We start from the raw sequence: 21,833 nt of genomic DNA on the forward strand, positions 1-21,833 counted from the left end.
CATCTACCAGCTGGCTACAGTCCCAGCTCATCAGGTCTCTCTGCCTGCGTCCTCTTCGCTCCAAGGTCAACTTTAAAGCATCATTCTGGAATTCAGCCAACACACGGACGTGTTGACGTGAGTCTAAACAGTGTTTTTACTTTCTAGTCAGCTAGTAGCTTCAGTGATTCTGATAACACCTACTTTTGAGCTATGTAACGTTTATGATTGTTTATGATGTACAGTCACAGTACTGAACTACGGAAGCAAAAATAACTACATTCCTGATTTTCCTAATATGATCGCAATCATTAAAGTCAGATAATGTGATATCAGATCATTTTACATATTTCATCCCAATTGATTTGTAATACACTTAGACCCATAGGGTGTGCCACTAATATTACTGTTGTAGAAATATGTTTTTCTTTTTTTTGAGCAGTGCCTCCGCTCCATTACGCAGCTATGTGTGTCCCTACGTATGTTATTTCTCGACCGTTTCGGACGCAGGAAGGCTCGCCGGAACAGGACCGGCCCCCTGGGTGTGTCCCTGGGGGTCTGGATGTTCTGGGGACCCCCCGGAGACCTCCACACGGTAATTTCTCGACCGTTTCGGACGTGGGAAGGCTCGACGGAACCGGCACACAGTAACTCATTTCTCAAAGATTCTTTCCAAATATAATCAAAGTACAGTACAGAGTACAGTACACTACAATACAGTACAGAGCACAGTACAGTACAGTAACTATAACAATAAATGTATAGTTGCACCGCTCAGTTCACACTTTTTATATTACAAATACTTTTTATATTGCAAATACTGCAATTAGGAACAACTATAGTCCTTAACTCATATACTGCCACCTGCTGGACGCACAGCCAACCTCAGACTGCAGAGGCCGTAGATTTCGAGTTATTCTCAGCTTTTTAGTCAGCCTGTATAATGGGATGTGGACGGGAGTGCGGTTGCGCAACCCGGTTTAGGATCGCTAAAGAAGGAAAGGCCAAGCCAAAATAAGAATAAAAAAAATAGAAATCAGCGATCCGGTTTGATATCAATAATAAAGCTTATCAGACGGAGTATTACGCCAGAAGCAGTTGCTAGTTGGATTCCTTCTGGTGGAACGTTACGTCACAAGCAGTAAGTCTAAGGACCGGCCATAGAGATAGATTTAGAAGGTCCCCTAGTGGCCGTTAGCTGAAAAAAATCCATAGATTAGCCGCACCGTTGTATAGGCCGCAGGGTTCAAAGCATGGGGGAAAAGTAGCGGCTTATAGTCCGGAAATTACGGTTTTATATATTGTAAAAATGCTATTCCCCTGCAGCTTCCTTGGGTCCTGATGGCTGAAGCCGACAGGCCTGGGTGGGTAGGCATGGGTAGGCAACCCAACCTGGCACTGATACGCAGGCCTGGGTGGGTAGGCATGGGTAGGCAACCCGACCTGGCACTGATACGCAGGCCTGGGTGGGTAGGCAATGGCATGGGTAGGCAACCCAACTTGGCACTGATACGCCATCTACAGAGTGCCCTTTTCTAGTTATCTGCAAATGATTATCAATATCCATGCTACCATTGTCAGTCCAAGTGCAGAAGGCCAGGTAGTCTTTAATCTATGTACACGCTATTTTTTAGCGAGACAGAATTCACACGATACCTAGCCCAGGCTCAGAAGGCCAGGTGGGATCTTTTGGTCTTTGTACTCATTTTTATCGTTATACTTTTCTTTTTAATACAGTGTTATCCTCCTAGTTGTACTGTACTCATTCTCTACCTTTACCTGTCATCTTTGTGTTATCCTTACTGCATGTGGTGCAGCTAAGACAACAGGATTTCCCTCAGGATCATGTCTGTCTTTCTGTCTATACATTGGCAAATACTGCAAATACTGCAGTAAAACTTATGACACCTCTTTTACGGTTGAAGCTTTTGAAGCTTAATTTAAAGCATATAAAACATCTCCCTCTGCTCTGCACCGCCACCTACATACATGTGTAAAGTAATGTGAGCGTTTCCTCTCTGTGGTCCTTTTAGTTAACAATTATGTGATGCATATTGTAAAATGGTTCACTGATGACCACCTAATGTTCTTTATCAAAGCCTCTGACCATCCTCTGACCGTTCCATTCACCCTGTTTGAACGGTGATGAAATGTCAGCGCTAATTTCAAACATACAGTATACTGTATACAATATATTATACCACGGCATGACAACTGTGTTCTGTATACATGATACATGTAGGAATGAGAGAGAGAGCTTCCATCTATCTTGCTTTATTCTGAGTTACTGTGGCTGACAGTCAGTCAATATCAGAGAGGGCCTTGCTAAACGTGTAACATTATGTAACTCACTCAAGGCCAACGTAGCGTTTATGGAAGTGGGTCAACTGACCGTAACCAGCTCACTCCAGCAGCACGTAGGAACACACATAATCTGTATGTATGTACAGTATTTGTAGTGGGGACGTGTACAGTATGTGTATGTTAGGTGTATGACGTGGTGGACAAAGCACTCAATCCCAGTACCTGAGTCAAAGTATAGATACTCCTGGTCAAATATTACTCCACTACAAGTGAAAGCTTGTAGATCGGCTATTTTAGCCATTTGTGATTTGTGGTTTGAAGTGAATGTTAAAGTGGTGTAAAGCGTGTCTGTGGGTTTTATAAACATTGAACAAATACAAGTTATTAACAAGCGCTTGTGACTTAATTATAACCACTTTGGAACAATTGTTATTTTTCTGAGAAGTAACCGTTTTGGAAATACGAGGTTTATAGCCGACAGCGACGATGTGTGCAGTTACCTTGCTGCCGGTCAGCTGAGCCAGGTGAGGTTTGAGGTCTTCTCCAATCACAGAGTAGATGGCCACCAGACAGAAGACACTGGCCTTCCTCACACTGCTCTCTGTGTTGTCATAACCCTGGTGAACACAACACAACACAACACAACGTCATAACCCTGGTGAACACAACACAATGTCATAACCCTGGTGAACACAACACAACACAACGTCATAACCCTGGTGAACACAACACAATGTCATAACCCTGGTGAACACAACACAATGTCATAACCCTGGTGAACACAACACAACACAATGTCATAACCCTGGTGAACACAACACAACACAACACATCAGCTAAGGCCTGACTCACACGTGCACAACAGATTGATGTATAGCTGATGCATGAGACTTATTGACTGATGCAAGCTCGCAATGCATTTCCAATGGGAGTCACATGGTTTGACACAACATTTGTGTTGTATGATGGGGAGGGGGGCAGTCGAAACACAGCCGAAAGCCGTACAACAAAAATGTTGTGTCAAACCATGTGACTTCCATTGGAAATGCATTGACACTTACCCTTTGTTTACATCTAGCATGCATCTAGCATGCATCAATGTTGTATGCTAGATCGAAAGGTGTGAGTGAAGCCCAACACTGCTCTCTGTGTTGTCATAACACTGGTGAACACAACACAACCCATCAGCTAACACTGCTCTCTGTCCCAGTTTGATATGCATTAGGACACAGACCCATTTTTGGGTTTTAAAAATAAATTCACACGTGTGAAGTGAGGGGCACTTTTATCGTCATACATCACATTCCGTGCTCAAAGCCAATCAAATCATCACAATGTGGTACACACAAAACTGGCCAATCAAATCATCACAAATGTGGTACACACAAACACACAAAGCTGGACATAGGAGGCTCCCCTCAAAAAAACAAAAGGTCTCTGGGACCCCAATCTAAACTGTACATTGTTTATTTAACTCTGGGAGTGTGTGAAATGAACCATTTGGTTCCATTTGTACATTCTCTGAGTTACAGGCCCAAAAGTGTCTAAATGGAGTGACCAAATGCACATAGTGTCCAAAAGCACTCGCATGCAACACAACACATCCCCTAAAGATGGACAAACATTCACAATTAGAAGACAAACACACACTGATGTGTATATCGTTATGACTGTACCGTACATATCATTTGTGGACTCTAATTAAGCTCTGTAAACTCTGTTCTGACTTAAGTTGCGCGCCAGTGTCTGGCTCTCAGGTTGTGAAAGGCTGCAGCTCAATGATCCAATACTGTAACAATACATTGGTAAATGGTAAATGGTGCATTTATATAGCGCCTTTATCCAAGGCGCTTTACAGAGATTGTGCATTACATTCACCCATTCACACACACATTCATACACCGATGGCAGCGGAAACCATGCAAGGCACCAACTAGCACATCGGGAGCAATTAGGGGTTCAGTGTCTTGCTCAAGGACACTTCGACAGGAACTCTGGGGGAGCCCGGGTTCGAACCGTAAGGTTACCATCCAGGCACTCTACCCCTGAGCCACCAACAATACATTATCAAAACATATACAGTATAGGTAATATAGCTTCAAATAAAAGCATAATTTTACATAATCATCATAATGGTTTCCATGTTAAAAAACGTTCATACGATAAGATGTTTATTGTTTCTGAATTCAACATACAACAACATTTAGTTTAGCGCATCCACTTCAACTCAAATCAAATAGCAGCATCGACAAATAAATACAGATACAGCAACATTGTGCCATAAACTGTTGGGTCTGTTCTAAGTCAAGATATCATACTCGGTTGTCAGATAAAGAAATCACACCCGTGTGAACTGAGTGGTCTCTCTCTCTCTCTCTCTCTCTCTCTCTCTCTCTCATTAGCAGGCAACATTGCAGCACTATACCTCTCTCTGTTTCTGGCGCCCCCTAATGGTACCCTATAGTCATATACTGGTGCTCATGACCACATGGGTACATGACCACATACATACACATACATAGGTGTACACGGACATTGCTGGATGTAGGAGTGGTTGCACCACTCAAAAACATCCGTAATACATACAATAATGAATCTTAAAATAATGTTACACCATAAGAAACCAACAAATAATATATTTTCTAATATTTTCTAAAAATAGCGGAAATAGCCGATCTACAACCTTACAATGTGTTGAATCCGCTATTTTAACTTTAACTTTAACTTAATTTTGTCCAACCTGCAGAGTGCAGACAGACAGACAGACAGACAGACAGGCAGCATTCCAGAAGAGGCAAGGGTTATGACAGGGAGAGCAAAGTACACGCAAACATTTCCAGGTACAAATAAGGCAAATCGTTCCCACTGTCCAAATATGAACATGTTGTCCAAATAAGCCTTTAGACGCTGGAACCCCCCCCCCCCCCCCCCCACCCACACACACACACACACACACACACACACACACACACACACACACACACACACACACACACACACACACACACACACACACACACACACACACACACACACACACACACACACACACACACACACACACCAAGGTCACACCATTTACACAAGTGGTCATCTCTTGACTTCAGCTGGTTTTCTATTAACCCTCTATTATCCAATACAGTACATGAGGTTGTGTGTATGAAATACAGTAAAGTAAACTACATCAAATTTGACTTGTTTTTTTATATGAATAGTCTAATTAATATTCTAACTTCTTAAGAGTGAAGCCAGACGGTTGGGTGGCATGTCGCATTATAGTATGTTATGCTGCATTAGGTTACGTTAGATTTGGTTGTTATTCATTTATAGTATTCATAGATTTTGTGTAATCCACTTTACAACCTCCTTTTGCTCGATCTACTGATTCTACTGATTCGGGGACGATGCCCATTGGGTTATGCAAATCCCGTTGTGCTGTACCCATTATCATAGTACAGCAGTTGGAGGCCAGTCCAATGACATCAGTACTGTACATCAGTACTGTAAAAATTAACCTCAGCGTCTCTTTTCTGGGAATGTTGTTTGGCAAATATTCTGCAAAAACAGCCAATGTGTACTGTATGCGTTGTGAGCTTATAGACTGGCTATTTTTGTCAAAGAGATTTGTGGTGTGTAGGGGGGGAAACCGAGGGGACCTAGTATATAGCCCTGGGGGACCCCAGTGAATGAAGTATAGGGTATACTTGGTTATGTTATGTCCCCTCAGACACTAAAGGGTTCTCTTGTGCGTGTCATGTCATGTCGTGTCATGTGAGCTACTGTACCTGCAACAGTCCAGGTATGATGTCAGGCAGCAGTTGGATCAGCGAGTCCTTGGTGATGCGTTCTATGACCTTGGTCTGCATCTTAATGGCAGCCAGGTTGATGGGGTAGTCCGCTGTCTGGACGATGGGACACAGCACCTTGATGCACTGCTCTGGATGGATGGAGCCTGCCAGGGTGGCCGCTGCCTCCTCCGCTGCTCGCACCACCTGGACAGACAGACAGACAGACAGACAGACAGACATCACACACATCATCTGTCATGGTCATTACCGCAGCCATAACTGGAGATGGATGGCATTCATACCTCCTTGTGAGAGTCTTTGTGGGCTTCCAGGGTCTTCATGATGGTCAGCTCAGCGTAGTTCTTAAACCTGACCGGCTGGTTCTTCAAGATCTCCTTCAGAACACGCAGTGCCATGGCCCGGATGGTGTGCTGTGGACACGACACTATATATATGACCTTCCACAGTACATCATAGCATGTCTAACGTCTAATGACTACGTTACCAATCTGTAAATGGTAAATGGTGCATTTATATAGCGCCTTTATCCAAGATCCTCTGGGATCATTGAGGTGGTTCTAAATGGACACTTACAGATCTATAACTCAGAGAGTACAAATTAAACCAAAAGGACACGTTACGGGGGTACCTTGATATTAAAACGTTTGAGAACCACAGGTATAAACTCCCCTTCCACTTCTGTTTTTTCTTCTTTGCAGTTTTTCATCTACAGTAAGTCACGGTAACTTAAACAGGGAATGACGCAACACGCCTTAATTTGTCTTCATAGCGATCATAGAGATTTTGCTCAGTTTTGATGATCTTTAAAACATCTGCTGAGGTGTCTCACATGGGGGGTGGGGGTTGTTCAGATCAGTGAATCTGTGCAAATGATGTGCACATGCAGTATGGACGCTGGGAGCATGAGGTATCTCGGCTGCTTGCCTCATAGATGATGTCACAGGCCAATGATGTCCAGACATTTCTCTTTTCGCGATAACGACAACATCATTACATCCCTAGCATATACTACACGTGTGCACGTGTATGCAGGTTTTCTGTTTATGCAATGCTGTCTGCCCCCGCGAGTTGCAGAGGAACGCACATGTGGGCTTGTTAAAAACAAGTCCCCTTTTAAACAAGAGAATACCAGCACTCACGGTTAGATTTTTTTTTAACACACCCGTGTGAAATGAAGGCCGCTCTTGTCATCGTACATCAATTAGCGGACATCTGACATTGCTACATAAGGTGGTCCCTTATTGGCTAAGCGTTCCCACCAATTTATTGGTTAGCCGATTTGCTCGTTTACACATGACATAATGTGTAATGTCAATGGCGTTTAATGTTTTGATGTTTAATTTACATCATATTTAGCGGAATTATCAGCTCTTATCATCATACATCATCATCTCATACTGGCCAATCAGAATGCCTGTTGCCTGTGATTGGTTGGATGATTTGCTCGTTTACATATGACGTAAATTCTCCCTTCAATGTCAATGGCTTTTAATGTTTAATTTACAACGTTTTTAAGTCAAGTCTTTGCTTCTGTGGGGGAACAACACATTTTCTGATGTGGGTCCGCGGCCAATTTCATATAATTTCTAGGGTGCTTGACGTGAAACAGTTTGAGAACCACTGACATAGAAACATAGGTCATGATTTAGACAAAAAAAGACATTTGGTAGAATGGGCCTTAGGTCTAAATGGGTTAATCGATGATAGACAGTGTCATACAGTACGTACGTCCTTATCTCCCAGGGTCTCCAGCAGGAGGAGCAGGATGGTTTTAAAGTGCTCATCCCAGACGGCCGGGTTGTCCTCTCTGGTGATCTTCAGCAGCTCCACCAGCGCCCCCTTCCTCTCGTCTGCACGGTCGTTGTGATTTGACAGCTCCTTCAACAGGTCCGCCACCAGGTCACAGTGATCCTGACCCACTGTGGACGTGGAGGAGATACTGGGTTCACTGATGCGGAAACAGACTGTCCAATGTCAAACAAGTAAATATAGGCATTTGCGCGCGCACACGCACACCCACACACACACACACACACACTACTAGGGCATTAAGCAACTAGTCGACTAATCCACTAGTCAACCTTGTTGGTACTAGTTGACTAGTTGATAAAAAAAACGTTGAAAACGTTTTTGTAGGCCTCAAGATCAGGTATATTATAGTTATAGTCACCAATGTACACAGTTTTTAAATGTACAAATATTAGTTAAACAACTAGTCAACTAGTAAAAATGACTAGAAGTGAATGCGCACACACACACACACACACACACACACACACACACACACTTGGGTCAGTAAGTACAGTCAGTAACGGCACAGGGTTAGTGAGACATGAAACATGATAGATGAACTATACTGTACAAGCGCACTGGACTGAACACACAGTGTCAGTCAGTCAGTTAGTTAGTCAGGAGGTAGAGTGCATCATTACCAGAACCAAACACCTTGGGAAGAACCATCTTGTTTTCACCACATTCCTGCCGACGGCCTGGAGAGACGGATGGAAGGGATGGAGAGATGGAGAGATGTTTAGAGACGAGGGCGGGATGGAGAGATGGTTGAGGAGATGATGGAGGGATGGAAAGGGCGAGGGAGGAATAAAGATATAGAAGGAGGGATGGAGAGATCGACAAGGGATAGAGAGATGGAGGGAGGGATAGAGAGGAAGCACAGCAAGTGATGTGATGATGGTGAGCTCATCCTACACAACCGCAGCACTGTGATGTGACGTAACTGTAATAATAAATCACAATTCCATGGTGACTTCAAGTTCTCACAAAGACATTTAATGAATGATATGAGGAAAGTCGGCATCATCGTATACTTGAGTCCTCTGTCGCTTCTGTATAATTAAGTCAAATCTAATGTCAGTAAAAAATAGAACAACATTGAGGTCCCAGACCTTTCTCCCTCCTGGGTCTCAAACTGTGGAATGAACTGCCTATTGCAGTCATAACGACTGCCACCCCCTTTCCACCATGGTTTGCCTGGTCTCACTATTTATTTACCTCGTTGTTTGTGGACTAGAGTTCATTCTTATTCGGCTATTCCGATCTCACACTCGTAACTGGCTCTGGATAAGAGTGTCTGCTAAATGCCTACTGCACATGACGAAATGGTTTGCTATGAGCTCGCCTAGCGTTGCCGCGGTTACTGCGCTGACATCGCATCACCATTCAGCGTGTTCAGGTTCCAGTACTCATTGGCCTTGGCCTTGTTATTGGGGGTGCAATGGGCCCTCTACCTCTCTCTCTCTCTCCCTCTCTCTCTCTCCCATTCATGTTTGAAGGTCCGACTGATTATCTGATTGTTTGAGCGATAGATTGTCTGATGGATCAATGCATTGTGACGTGTGGGACTCACAGTCTCGGAACTGTTCCACGTCGTCGTCGAACACGGCCTCTTTCAGCGCGCTCTTGTCGTAGGAGCCAATCAGCGCCTCTCCGTAGCCGTAGGGGGCAAACTCTCTGCCCCGCGGCCCAGAGAAGGAGCGCGGAGACGGGGTGTTCAGGAGCGACGTCTTGTTGTCCAGCGCCGTGCGGCCGCCTTCCCCCGCGTCCAATCCCAGACGGGCGTCTGAGCCCGGCGAGGGCGCTACGCCTTCCCTACCCGCCTGGACAGGAAGACACACAATAGTTATTTAACTTGATTGACTTATTTCTGTTCATAGTAGTAATAATACGAACGAGGAAAAAAACATACAACGTTTATCCCTGGTAACAAACCCACTCCTATGCCGCTGATCTGAGATTATGTTGGGATCTGGTGTGAGAATGGCTGTACAAGACAGGGTGAACTGATTGGGTAACAGACCCCTGTGTACTAGACAGGATGAATTGTGATTGGAGGACAGGGTGTGCTGTTGGACAGAGACTGGCAGGTAAACTGAATCGTAGCAGTGCTAGTGCTGACACTTGCTGGTGTCATTTTAGCCGTAGACACCCAAACTTGCCTGGTCGTTTTTTTTTTTTTTTTCGTTATTTATTTCCAACAATCTGTTTATTGGAATTTTTCAGTTTACAAAAAGGTGAAAGTGTTAAAGCACAAAATATTAAAGCAAGACACAAGATTTAAATGAAATCAAAAAGACAAGATTGAGGGAAACAACCCAACGGAGCTGTAGTGTAGCTGTAGTGTAAGCTGACAACTTACCGCGTCGTCTCTCTTGCCGTCGCGTCTGATTGGCTCGTTGAGCTCATCCTGGCTCCGGTAGCTGAAGCTCTGTATGGCCTCTGTGACCCCGCGCAATGAGCTGTAGATCTCCTCTGAGTTCATGTTCTCTGTGTCATATTCCATCATACTGTACGCACGCACACGCACACACACACACACACACACACACACACGCAAACAAACGCATGATCACATGCTAACAGGAGAAAGGCACACAGGGTTCGTGTGACGCCTTGTGACAGACCCGACTTGAAAAATCTCATCTCTCCGTCATGCTGAATTGTACTGTACTATTATGGTTACAGTTAGCCAATCGGAATGGAACATGAAAAATCACACCCGGGACGCTCTTATCATTGTAAATCATCATGACGTAAAATAGACGTGAATAGATTCATTGTCAATGGGAAGTTAATGTTTGTGTAGGACAAAGTTTGTGCACACAGCCACACACCAAAAGCTGGATATAGGAGGGGCTAGCACCCCTCCAAATTTTGAATGATCACATACAGTATGACGCCAGAGCGCATATCGATTTGCGTGAGTTTTGGAGAAAATTTGTAGCAAAAAGCGGTTTTAAAGAAATTGCAAAAGGATGGAAAATCTTCGCCAGGCAGAAATGGGCGGGCACCTATACCTCTCCAGCCCTCCTCTCTCTCTCTCTCTCTCTCTCCTCACCCTTACCTGGGCGAGTACGCTCGACGCAGGCCCCTGAGTGGGGGGGCAGCGGGGGCAGGGGGGTGAGACACAGGAGGAGGAGGAGGGGCAGAGGGAGCGGGGGAGGGGGGATTCTTGACCGGCACGTCGACTCCCCAACCCCATAACCGACTGTTGGGATGGATGGACGGACGGACGGACAGACGGAGGGAGGGAAGAAGAGGTAGGGGGACGGTTAGCAGGTTAGCAGACAGGGCAAGAGGGAGGAGAAGGATGGAGGGATGAAAAGAAAGGTGCAGGAGGAGAGAAAAAAAGGAAAGCATAAAGCATAAAGTCACAAGGAGAGGAGAAACCTCCGAACACACAAACGTTTTGCATCTTTATTCATTTGTTTAATCATTTTGACCATTATTTCTCCTTCAATCATCTTGAAACCAGAATCGGTGACATATAGAACTACAATTATCATTGTCAGATACCAGGTTTGGTATCGGATGTTTCTGTGTATCAGAGTTTAAAGTACAAGGAAACTAAAGACACAAACACCTTTGGTTAACAATACCAATCAGTCCAAATCATAGCAGCTCTCTAGCAAGTTAGTTAGTTAGTTAGTAAGTAGGCTCGTTAGTAGGCTAGTTAGTAGGCTAGTTCTAGCCTGGTTAATAAACCAGACTAATATCGCACGGACCGCGGGATATTAGTCTGGGGAGGCTCAGCTTGGATTTCATTTCCAGGGGGGTGGGTTGAAACATTTTCTCTTTGACGCAATTGGTCAGAGCTACTGTCAGTCAAAGGTCTCAAGCATTGAAAGTCACTGTACCAAAGCCCGCCCATATTGCATACTGTGTCCCGATTGGCCGCCCCATTTCTCTGGTGTAGGAAATGGGCGTACAATTGAGCCTCTCCAGACCGTAATCCGCCGGCAGGCAATTTATTTTTGCCAACGGCTGATTCGGTCTGGTTTATTAACCAGGCTAGGCTAGTTCACCACTAGTGGCCCCAGGACCACACATTAAGTGGAATGGTTCATGAGTATGTGGAGGAACCACAGTCTGGAACTCTTCTTAAACTAGTTTCTATCCAAGAGCATCAGGGAGGTGGGTCAGGCCTCGGTGAGGTGAGAGAAGGTTGGTTACCTTGGAGACAGGCCTCCATGGGAACAGTTGGTAGGGGAGGTGAGTGGACTGGTCCTACTGGGGGTGTGGCGAGGTGGAGTCCGACCAATCGTGTTGCTCGGAGAGCCCTGGAAGACAAGAATGAGCATGATGTTTGATTCATTTCTATAAATGAGGACTTTCACTTTGTATGTTAATCACATATAGAGCACAATATGAGTAGTATATGGGAGGTTACCTTTTTATGAATGTATGATAGATTTTATTGAATATTTAACAGAGGTACCTTGTGGGCGTGGCATGCGGCCATTTTGATGATGTCACCAAAGTGGGTGTGTGGTATGGCCATTTTGATGAGGTCAGCATGGTGGTGTGTGTTTGGGTCTATGTTCAGGCATGTCTGTGGCACCCTGAGGTGTGAGGAATGGGGACGGGGGGTTCATTATATGATTAGGTTTTGTGAGAGAGGGGTCGCCCGAACCCCCCGCTGTCTCTTATTGTATAGCTGGAGATACTGTTATCTGAACAACTGTTTATTGTGTAAATACCCTCCAGCTGCATGTGTGTGTGTGTGTGTGTGTGTGTGTGTGTGTGTGCGCGTGCCTGCGTGGGTGCGTGCATGCGTGTGTCAACATATGCTACTTTCACTTTCACTGCTACTTTCGCTTACTTCCTCATTGGTGGGGGGGTGTTATGTTATCTGGTAATTCTCTACTTTGTTACAGAGTATGACTTTAAGAACCCCTTTTGGAGTTTTAAGCATTATGTTATACTATCTACAATCTCTACAAGCTTGTAGATCTGCTATTTTTTTTAAATGGTGAAAATGTGGAGCAAATTAATATATATTCTTTCAGAGCGAACATTTATAACTCAAACTCCAGCCCTGGCCGGGCCCCTCCTGTGAAAGTTTCTCCACAGCCAATGTCCGACTTTTCCCAGGCTGGATATACAGGAACCACCGGGCGGCCGGTGGGGGAGAAGTCTAACGCAGCACACAACATATTTACAGATGGGGGTCCGCAGCCAAATACAGATAATCCTGGGGGTCCTTGACATGAAAAAGGTTGAGCACCACTGACATGGAAAACGGTTTTAACTGATTTAAACTCACCATACTGCTGCTGCTGTTGCTGGAGTTCTTCAGGTGGCTGTGCAGCAGCTTGGTGGCTCCGTCCTGGAAGGTTTTAGGCAGAGCTCCCAGCAGCATGGTGAACTCTGGGGTGTTCAGCTCAAACAGAGAGATCAGAACCACCTGGGCTGCCTGTCAACACAACAACAACAACAACAGAACAGTTTATTCCGTTCATATTCAGTCATGTACACAGAGTAGAGAAGTCATGTGATGTCCCTGGTTCAGGTGGTTCTACAGATGTCGCCATTATATAGATTGAAACGTGATTATAGTCAAATATCAATACAAAAAAAGAATTGCCATGTTCAAATGACATTTGCTTGTGATTTGGAGAGTTACAACTTGATCAACAAACAAAAGCAAACGCATGGATTAATCTTACAATAAAACTACAAAGGCATGCCGTTTTGGTATCAATAAGAATTTAGTTTTTAAAATGTGTCCAGAGTAGGCCTTTTACTTGTACATTTTGCATCATGCAAGAGAAATTAATTCGTAAAAATTGTGTGTAAAAAAAGTAATGTTCACAATACTTCTAGAACCAAGGAAACCATTTGTCTTCTCTGCTTCACACCTGGTACACTACACTCCTACACAAAGACAAGACCGGTGAGACTTCAAAGATGCAGTCAGTGAAAAGGTAGTAAAATGGGGAACAATCAATGAATCCTTTGTCGAGTGTGTCCCTTTGTCATGCAAGTGAGGACACACACACACACACACACACACACACACACACACACACGCACAAACCATTTTAAGAGGTACTTATGACTTAAGACCTAAGAACCCAAACTGCTTTTAATCCGAGATGATTTTTCAACAGCAGACATTTCCAGTGGAAGTGAAGTTGCATTGTCCCAAACGCATGAACCAAGTTAATGATCGAGGCAGATTTAGACAAACACTTCTGTATAGAACATGCATTAGGTTTCAACTACGTTTGGCATTAACTTATAGTATTACCCGTTATTAAGTGCATTGAAGATTTACAAAGACTAGAGTGATTCTTGTACAGAACCAAAGTGAATGTAGGTTAAGGTGAGTGAAATCAGACAATGTGTTAGGCACATAGCAGAGAAAACAGCATTCATCATCAGCATCCATTCCCACAGGAGCAACAAATCATTACTGCGCTTCTTTAAAAAGGTTAGGCTAATAACTTGACATTACATGACGGACTAAAACCATTTGGCTGGCAATCAACCCTAGAGTTAGGACAACGTTTTCTAGGGTTATTACAGCAAACAAGCATACACAAAGATAAGAGAGTTGAGTGAGAGGTGCCAAACTGCAGTTTTCACAGGCAGCAGTTAAGACGGTAGTTGGGGTGAGCTAGCAAACGGGCACGGCAGGGCGTTGCGTGCTCTGTGCATGGTGACTGTCCGTCGTCGGAGAAAGGGGCGGAGTCTACCTGCTGCTTACACCTCTCTTCCTGGTTATCGTTGGCGGGCATGGCGGCTGCAGCAGCAGCCAGCTCCTCACTCAGAAAGCTATGAAGCGTCTGGGGCAGTGGCAGGGCAGAATGACTCATGTTAACCACTTCAACCCTCTAGTCTTAGAGAAACCCACTCCAGTTCTATACCAAACGTCTTTGCCAGAAATAGCAGCTCTACAAGCTCAAAACGTGTAGCGTTACAACACATTTTGAGCTTGTGAATCTGCAATTTTTGCTATTTTGTTCCCCCAGAATATGGATGCTGGGGTTCACGTGGTTAAAGCTGGTCACACTAGTGACATTTCATACAGTTCTTCACACACAGTGGTGAGAGGACCACTCAGATCTTTCTCTGATGAAAATATGCTTATAGTAGCAAACGTAAAAGTACTTATTATGCATAATGGCTCATTTCACAGTCATATTGGATTGCAATTAGCAATGTATTAATTAATGTGTTCATCACTTTAACGTGACAGCTGGTAAAGATGGGGCTGATTGTAATTACTTCACGTGCTGCTGGGTAGATTAACCTATACAGTATAACATCATGTATCATTTGATGTATGTTTTGTATTATAATCTAAATCTGTAACAGTGATATTGTAGTAGTGGAATAAAAAGCACAGTATTTGCCTCTGAGATGTGGTACAGTGGGAAAAAAGTATAAATGTTTCAAAAAAGAAAAGAAATACACAACCACGGTAAAAGTAAGCCACCTGCCTAGGAGCAACCTCTCAAACAACCATGAGGACACACTCAAATACCTTTCAACTTTCACCTGAAACCCCCCCCCCCCCATCCCCTAACCCCCATGCACCGACACACTCAGGTGAATGACTTTATTTGGAAGGACACTCAGTATTTGAAAAGTAGGTGAATGACTTTATTTGGAAGGACACTCAGTATTGGAAAAACAAACAGCCAGAGGAACGGTGGTAGAGTACAGATAGAGAAGATAATGGTCTAGTGGAGCCAAAGTTTACAACTGTCACTGAATAAACACTACAGCCATGGGAACCAACCAGTGCTGATATAGAGTGTAGACAGACGTACGTCTCGGCTGCTTAGCCACTTGAACCATAGCATCCCGTCCGTCCATCTGTCCGTCCCACCAACGGACGGACAACCCCAAAACATAATACCAACAGCCACGGCAGAGTGTGCCAAGCGGAGGCATAAAATAGTTCTGCATCACAGATTATAATAATCTGCTTTCCTGGAACCCCAGCTGACAAGAAGTGTACTATCTTGTTACATCAGAGCCGACAGGGATTCTACTTTGATGATGTCAGAGGTGACAGGAAGTGTACCTTGGTGACATCAGAGGTGACGGTATTGCCTACCTTCCTGACTTCAGAGCTCTTGGGTTCCGTGGTCCAGGTGATGATACGAGACACGGCCAGACGAGTCTCACTGGAGTTCACAAAGTCTGTGGGATCCATCTGGCGCACCAGCGACTCAATGTACTTCAAAATGGCCACCTTCACCTATGCACGCACGCACACACACACACACACACACACACACACACACACACCCACACAGTACTGTATCTAGCACTATAGTTCACAATTACTGTACAGTACTACTACTATTGTAGCTCCAAAACTGGCTCCAAAACTATGGAATGCACTTCCCATCACAGTCAGAACTGCAGCATCACTCCCAATCTTCCGCCATAGTCTGAAAACCGACCTCTTCAGACTCCACCATGGCCCGTAGCACATGCCCTAGCCTAGCCCCTTAGATAGCATTTTATGTCGACTTAGATAGTATTTTAGACAGACTTATAGCTTGTTACGTAGACAGCACTAGAATTGCATTTTATGTAGTCCTAGCACTTTATAGTACACATGTATGTTGTATAATATAGTATAGTATGTAGAGTTGACATAGATACTCCACTGTTACGTTCTTAGTTTATACATGATTCATGATGAACTACTTTTTATATGTGATGTATGACATGCTTTTGTTTTTGCTTAAATGTAAGTCGCTCTGGATCAAGTGCATCTGCTAAATGCCTAAATTGTAAATTGTATAGTAATATTGTGCTGTGTAGTAGGCTACTATACATTGTACAGGATAGTAATATGGTGGTCTACCTTGAGATTAGGGGTTTGCGTCTGGTCTACTATGAACCTCATCAGGATGTTGAACTGCTGGTCGAAGGGGAACGACTCTCTGGAGAAGAAAGAGGAAGTAGAATCCATCAGACATGGAAACAGGACCTGGTTAACTGAGAGTAGAAGTGGGGTGGATCTTCCTGTCTCATCTCTCTGTGACGCAAGGCACAAGCAGCAAAAACCTGGATGGTTTCCCACTAGTGTTACCTATCTTGTGCAAACACTGTTTGCTGCTGCTGGGGGGGGGGGGCACCCAGCCAAGCCAGACCCACTGTGGGCATTGCTAGAGTGCAATGCCATTATCAGAGTACTTGAAGTCCAGTCTGGAGCCCTCTGGAACACCATATTTGAGACGGTAGACTGCTTCGGTTATATCAGTCAATATGGTCAATATTTGGTCATATTTGAGTGTGGACTTCCAACTGACAGACCGACGCCTCAAGCTACGTCCGACCGTAACACAGACTACAACTATACCACATGCCGTTTCTGGGCTACCAATGAAGCGACTGATTTCAAACCTGATTCCTGGGGGCATCAGCAATACACACGCCATATGTGAAGGTGATTGGTTGGACGGTTCTTGGAATACGTGAAGGACCGACATTCACACTCGTCTCGCACGTACACACACACTCACAGAGATGTGTGGTATTTATAGGTTGTTGTACCTGGTGATGTCCAGAGCCTTCTGAACCTTGGCCTGCACAGAGCCCAGAAGGTCAGCGCCCATCTTCTTCAGTAGCTGGGTCAACAGGACAAAGAGCCAGTCCTGCAGGTCCTCTCTGTGCACTGTGACAAAGTCCACCAGCGTCTCCAGGAACATGCTGAACACCTAGGAAGGAACACACAGGGTCTATGAACCTTCACGTTCTCCTGTCCACCCGACACCTGACCACCTGGATGATCACACACAGTGCATTCCATTAAACTAGTGCCTTATTTATCAATGGTTGTACACCGGGGTCACCAAAAACAATTACACTCAAGAAAACTAACAAAACCTACAATTATTATTATTACACAATTCACAATTATTACATGCACAAGTACATACAACTAGAGAACGTACACGAATGTCTATCTTGATCAGTTTCACTGTTATTTGTATACCTACAGTACATACGTAGACAGTAAAATTATTCTGGACCAAATTACAGACCATATCGGACCAAATCATGTAACTAAATAACTAGGAAATTATGCAGCTCTCAGGCTACACATACTGTAGTGTGGCTACAATGTGGATCGGTCATGCAACAAAACAAATCTTATAGGGATCCCGAAGATAGGTAATCATATCGATGGTCCGATGGATGAAGATAGGTAATCATATCGATGGGGAACAGGGGTCTGTGACATAATAATAGATGATAGAATCACTGGTCCTTCCAGAGTCGGGTAGTACTCTGTGAGTTGTTTCATGATAAGTAACTTATAATGCTGACTTTACTGTAAATTATATTTGAACTACTGAAATAACATGAATACCACTCCAACATACAAATAAACTGAAATAAAACTGAAAACAGTTCATGCTAGTCTTGTCTAGTCAGTAATGTTTAATAATGTTTTAAAATACACACTTACTCGCTGCAGTTAAATCCACACCAAGTGAGACCATGCAACAACAAGAGAAATACAGTTAGTTTCAAACAAATAACAGCAGACAGTCATTGTATTACTTAATAATAACAGCATGCGTCTTATATTACTGTTATACTCAAGCCATGAACCTCTTTGTTTAGAAAAATCACACCCGTGTGAACTGAGCAGTGCAGGCTGCTCAAAGAATACATAATATGACCTTCTAACAATACAGGTCTGTACCACTACCTTGCTGTGTGGATCTGCAAACATCCTGGTGAAGATCTCACAAAGTCTCTTCAATTCCACTCGGCTGTAAGCAAGAAAAACATACAGAGGTCAGAGGGTCTGGTATCGGCCTCAAAGTGGAGTCCAGGGACCGTCATGGTTCCTTGAAGGATTAACAGGTCTGTAACTCTGAAAGCATACTTAATGGAAACAAAAAGACCCATAAGGGGCCATGTGGTTCCATGTGTACGCTCTCAGAGTAATGGGAGGCATCTCCGTTTGAGAACAACTGCCCTACCACCCGATCCACTATGAATCATCCAATTCAATGGAAAGGAATTACATCCAAAGGGTTAGAAATTGTACTCTTTCCATTGAATGGGGTGATTCATAGTACATCGGCTGGCCCCTACAGTAGCAGTGTTCCCAATCAACTAAATTGATTGGTTGGGAAATCATTCACTTGCCATGCCAGATACAAAAAATATATCAGCATAATGTACCTACATTTAAAACACTTTCCATTGTTAATTTGAAGTGAATTGAACTTGACTTTGCAGTTCTCTATCTGCCTTCTTTAGCAGACAATACAGACATTGTGTACAGTTTACCTGAGTATTCTTTGGCTCTTGAGAAGATTCTGGAGACCCATTAAACCCTCCTTCCTCTCAGACCAGTTGGAACTGGCGCAGTGGTTGAGGACCTCGGCCACGTCCTCCGTCTGGCGGAGGTAGTGGGGGATGCCTCCGTTCCGGGAGCTGTACGACCTCTCGGAGCAGGCGCTGGACGCGTCGCTGTTGGCGTCGTCGTCCGAGTACATCCCCGGAGACTCGTAGCGCCGCCTCAAAGGCTTCCTCTGTGGACAGACAGGGACAATGCTGTGAGGTTTAGGGCAGGTTAATGATGGAGCTGCGGTCCACCCTGAGACAGTGTGGCTGTTGAAACGTTGGTATCTTTTGTGTTATCTGTCTCTCTCGTCCTTAATAAACATTTTTGGAATTTAAGCAACGAGTGTGCAGCTACTTTGATGTTTTCAAATAACTAATTGGGCTCCCAACAAGGCTCCCATTGCCGTTCATTAGCCATGTGGACACTGTACTGTAGCTTTCTTTGTGCTATTCAATTTGAGGGAATTCTCCAAATATAATTGGCAGAAAGAATGACTTTTTCTGTTGAACATTAGTAAGCAAAGATCTTGATTAGAAATGCAATGAAATGTTTGGAAGAACGTGAGGAGGAACGTGAGGAGATCAATAATATAGTGGCAAAAAACACCCTACATTTTCAGTGTATTTCTGTCCAAAATGTTGATTTAGCTAAACATTGATATCCCACTTGAGTGTATGGAATGTACGCCCAATGACGTGAAATTACATGTTATCGTTTCGCAAGTCAATATTTTGCAGCATAAGACAGTATTCCATTGCCTCACTATATTATTGCCCTTATATTAGAACAATGGAATTTAGGTTACAAATTGGCAATGTTTTCCTGTTAAGAATAAAAACATTTCACACATGATGCGCAACTGAAGCAATCACCTCCCATTCGCTCCATTCTATACAAGCGACAGAGTGGAGCTTCCGCAAAATGACATTAAGTGCTGGCATGTGGAGTTCCTGACTCAGCATCAAATCAAACTTTATTTATAAAGCACATTTACAACACCCATTGTTGACCAATGTGCAAGGTTCAAAGTACAAGATAAAAACAAAGCATCAACATATACTGTGCATGTATGTACGCAAAACATATTCAAAGTTAAAACATGATTAAAAGCCAAGGAGAATCATGAGTGAGTCTTAAGTAAGGATTTATGCATGTGTTGGCCACTCCAATATCAGCAAATCTGACTTAAAACAATGAAGAACAGCACACAAAGAAACACAATGGGTACAAGATGCAAAAACTAAAACAACATTCAAGGTGAAACTAAAGAAGGTGGGAGGGATTTGATGAAGCTGCCAGTCAGTGGGATGAGGTTCTGTGACCACTATGTGAGAGCAAACTGGACTACTACCTTATTCCTGGAGTCTCCTAATAGCTGAGATGTAACAGAAAACCCAGAGGAGAAGAGGAGAGAGGGATGGTGATTCAACACAGGTCAAGTACACCGCCCCTTTTGGGGCTAGGCTGTCCGGTCATGTTTCATGGAGAGACTAAAGTATTTCAAGTTTTCATTCCAAACAAACAGCTTATTTTACTGATTAAAGAAAGGGTGCGTTTGGAAGTTCCGAGCACCTGTCTGCTGTGTGAATATAGTCAATTGGAGTAGTAATTACAAAATGTCATGGTTGCAGCTTATCTGATACTTTAGACAGGATTCAACATGCATAATTGGTATAAATCATGTTCATACGTAGTATAAATTCATGTTAATTTGAATTTATTTTAAAATATGAAAATGGCAACGAGTATCTAGTCTGACCATTAACTGATATCAGAGCACTCTATGTCTATGATGTTAAAAGCAAAGTGCTCTGAATTTGGTGTCGATTCTCCGAGCGTAGTTCCGAACGCACCCAAAATGGACTGCATTTACATATCGCTTGTTTGACAAGCCAGTAGCCTCCAACAGCTTCTAGTGACTTGACTCACCAGAGCATCGGCCACGGCAGCCTCCACCTCGGTACCGGTGTTGAGAACCCGCATGGCGTTGACGGATGCAGAGATTCTAGCTTGATGGATCAAACCGTATCGATCTGGATGGGGGTGGATGTAGAGACACAAGGAGGTAAGTCGAGTTTAGCCTCATGAAAAAACAAAGAGGACCACAATAACTTACCTTAATAGGCATCAGTGAACATACAGCGTACAGAGGAACCACCTTATTACTGAATTTAGAGTGACCAATTACTTTGACCACTTCTTCCTACAAATGTAGTCATGCCAATTAACCTTTGCCACACATGTATGTGTTGGATTGGGTGCAGCATCAAAGATGATCCTCAACCAACCCGGCTCCATGGCCACAACTGTGTATACAGTATACAGTATACAGATACAGTAGATCAGTGCTTCTCAAAATGGGTTCTAAATGGACCCAAGCTTGCAGGTCTATAACTGTGATACTGAGAGTATACATACACATGGAACTAAATGGCCCCATTCATAAATGATCCATTCATATACCCTCAGTTATGGGGGTCATTGAAATTTAAAAACAGTTTGAGAACCACAGGTATATAGACAAATCCACAGAGGGGTGCCCTTGGCGCAGCCATTACTGAGGTGTACACCATTAAGCTGATTAGCTACACCTGGCCTACAGGTACTCG

At 43.8% G+C, this 21,833-nt stretch overlaps 1 protein-coding gene across 9 annotated transcripts in view; it reads right to left on the bottom strand.

Annotated features, from left to right (window-relative positions):
- The window catches only part of clasp1a (cytoplasmic linker associated protein 1a), a 77,378-nt gene that overhangs the window by 1,802 nt on the left and 53,743 nt on the right, over nt 1–21,833 (bottom strand). For 5 of the 9 annotated variants that reach the window (XM_083777028.1, XM_083777027.1, XM_083777025.1 and 2 more), the window contains 15 exons: nt 21,154–21,257; nt 19,167–19,411; nt 18,574–18,640; nt 17,412–17,575; nt 16,720–16,798; nt 15,958–16,101; nt 13,153–13,302; nt 12,060–12,166; nt 10,246–10,393; nt 9,457–9,706; nt 8,525–8,581; nt 7,821–8,011; nt 6,374–6,502; nt 6,069–6,275; nt 2,784–2,900 (listed from right to left, as the gene is read on the bottom strand). In XM_083777028.1, the coding sequence (XP_083633154.1) occupies nt 2,784–2,900; nt 6,069–6,275; nt 6,374–6,502; nt 7,821–8,011; nt 8,525–8,581; nt 9,457–9,706; nt 10,246–10,393; nt 12,060–12,166; nt 13,153–13,302; nt 15,958–16,101; nt 16,720–16,798; nt 17,412–17,575; nt 18,574–18,640; nt 19,167–19,411; nt 21,154–21,257 (2,159 nt within the window). Of the gene's footprint in view, nt 1–2,783; nt 2,901–6,068; nt 6,276–6,373; nt 6,503–7,820; nt 8,012–8,524; nt 8,582–9,456; nt 9,707–10,245; nt 10,394–12,059; nt 12,167–13,152; nt 13,303–14,587; nt 14,678–15,957; nt 16,102–16,719; nt 16,799–17,411; nt 17,576–18,573; nt 18,641–19,166; nt 19,412–20,575; nt 20,600–21,153; nt 21,258–21,833 lie in introns of all 9 variants that reach the window. The other 4 variants (XM_083777024.1, XM_083777022.1, XM_083777021.1 and 1 more) reach the window with 2 other exon arrangements.

Source organism: Protomyctophum parallelum (assembly GCF_964188405.1).
Source record: "Protomyctophum parallelum genome assembly, chromosome: 11".
NCBI classification, from domain to species: Eukaryota; Metazoa; Chordata; class Actinopteri; order Myctophiformes; family Myctophidae; genus Protomyctophum; species Protomyctophum parallelum.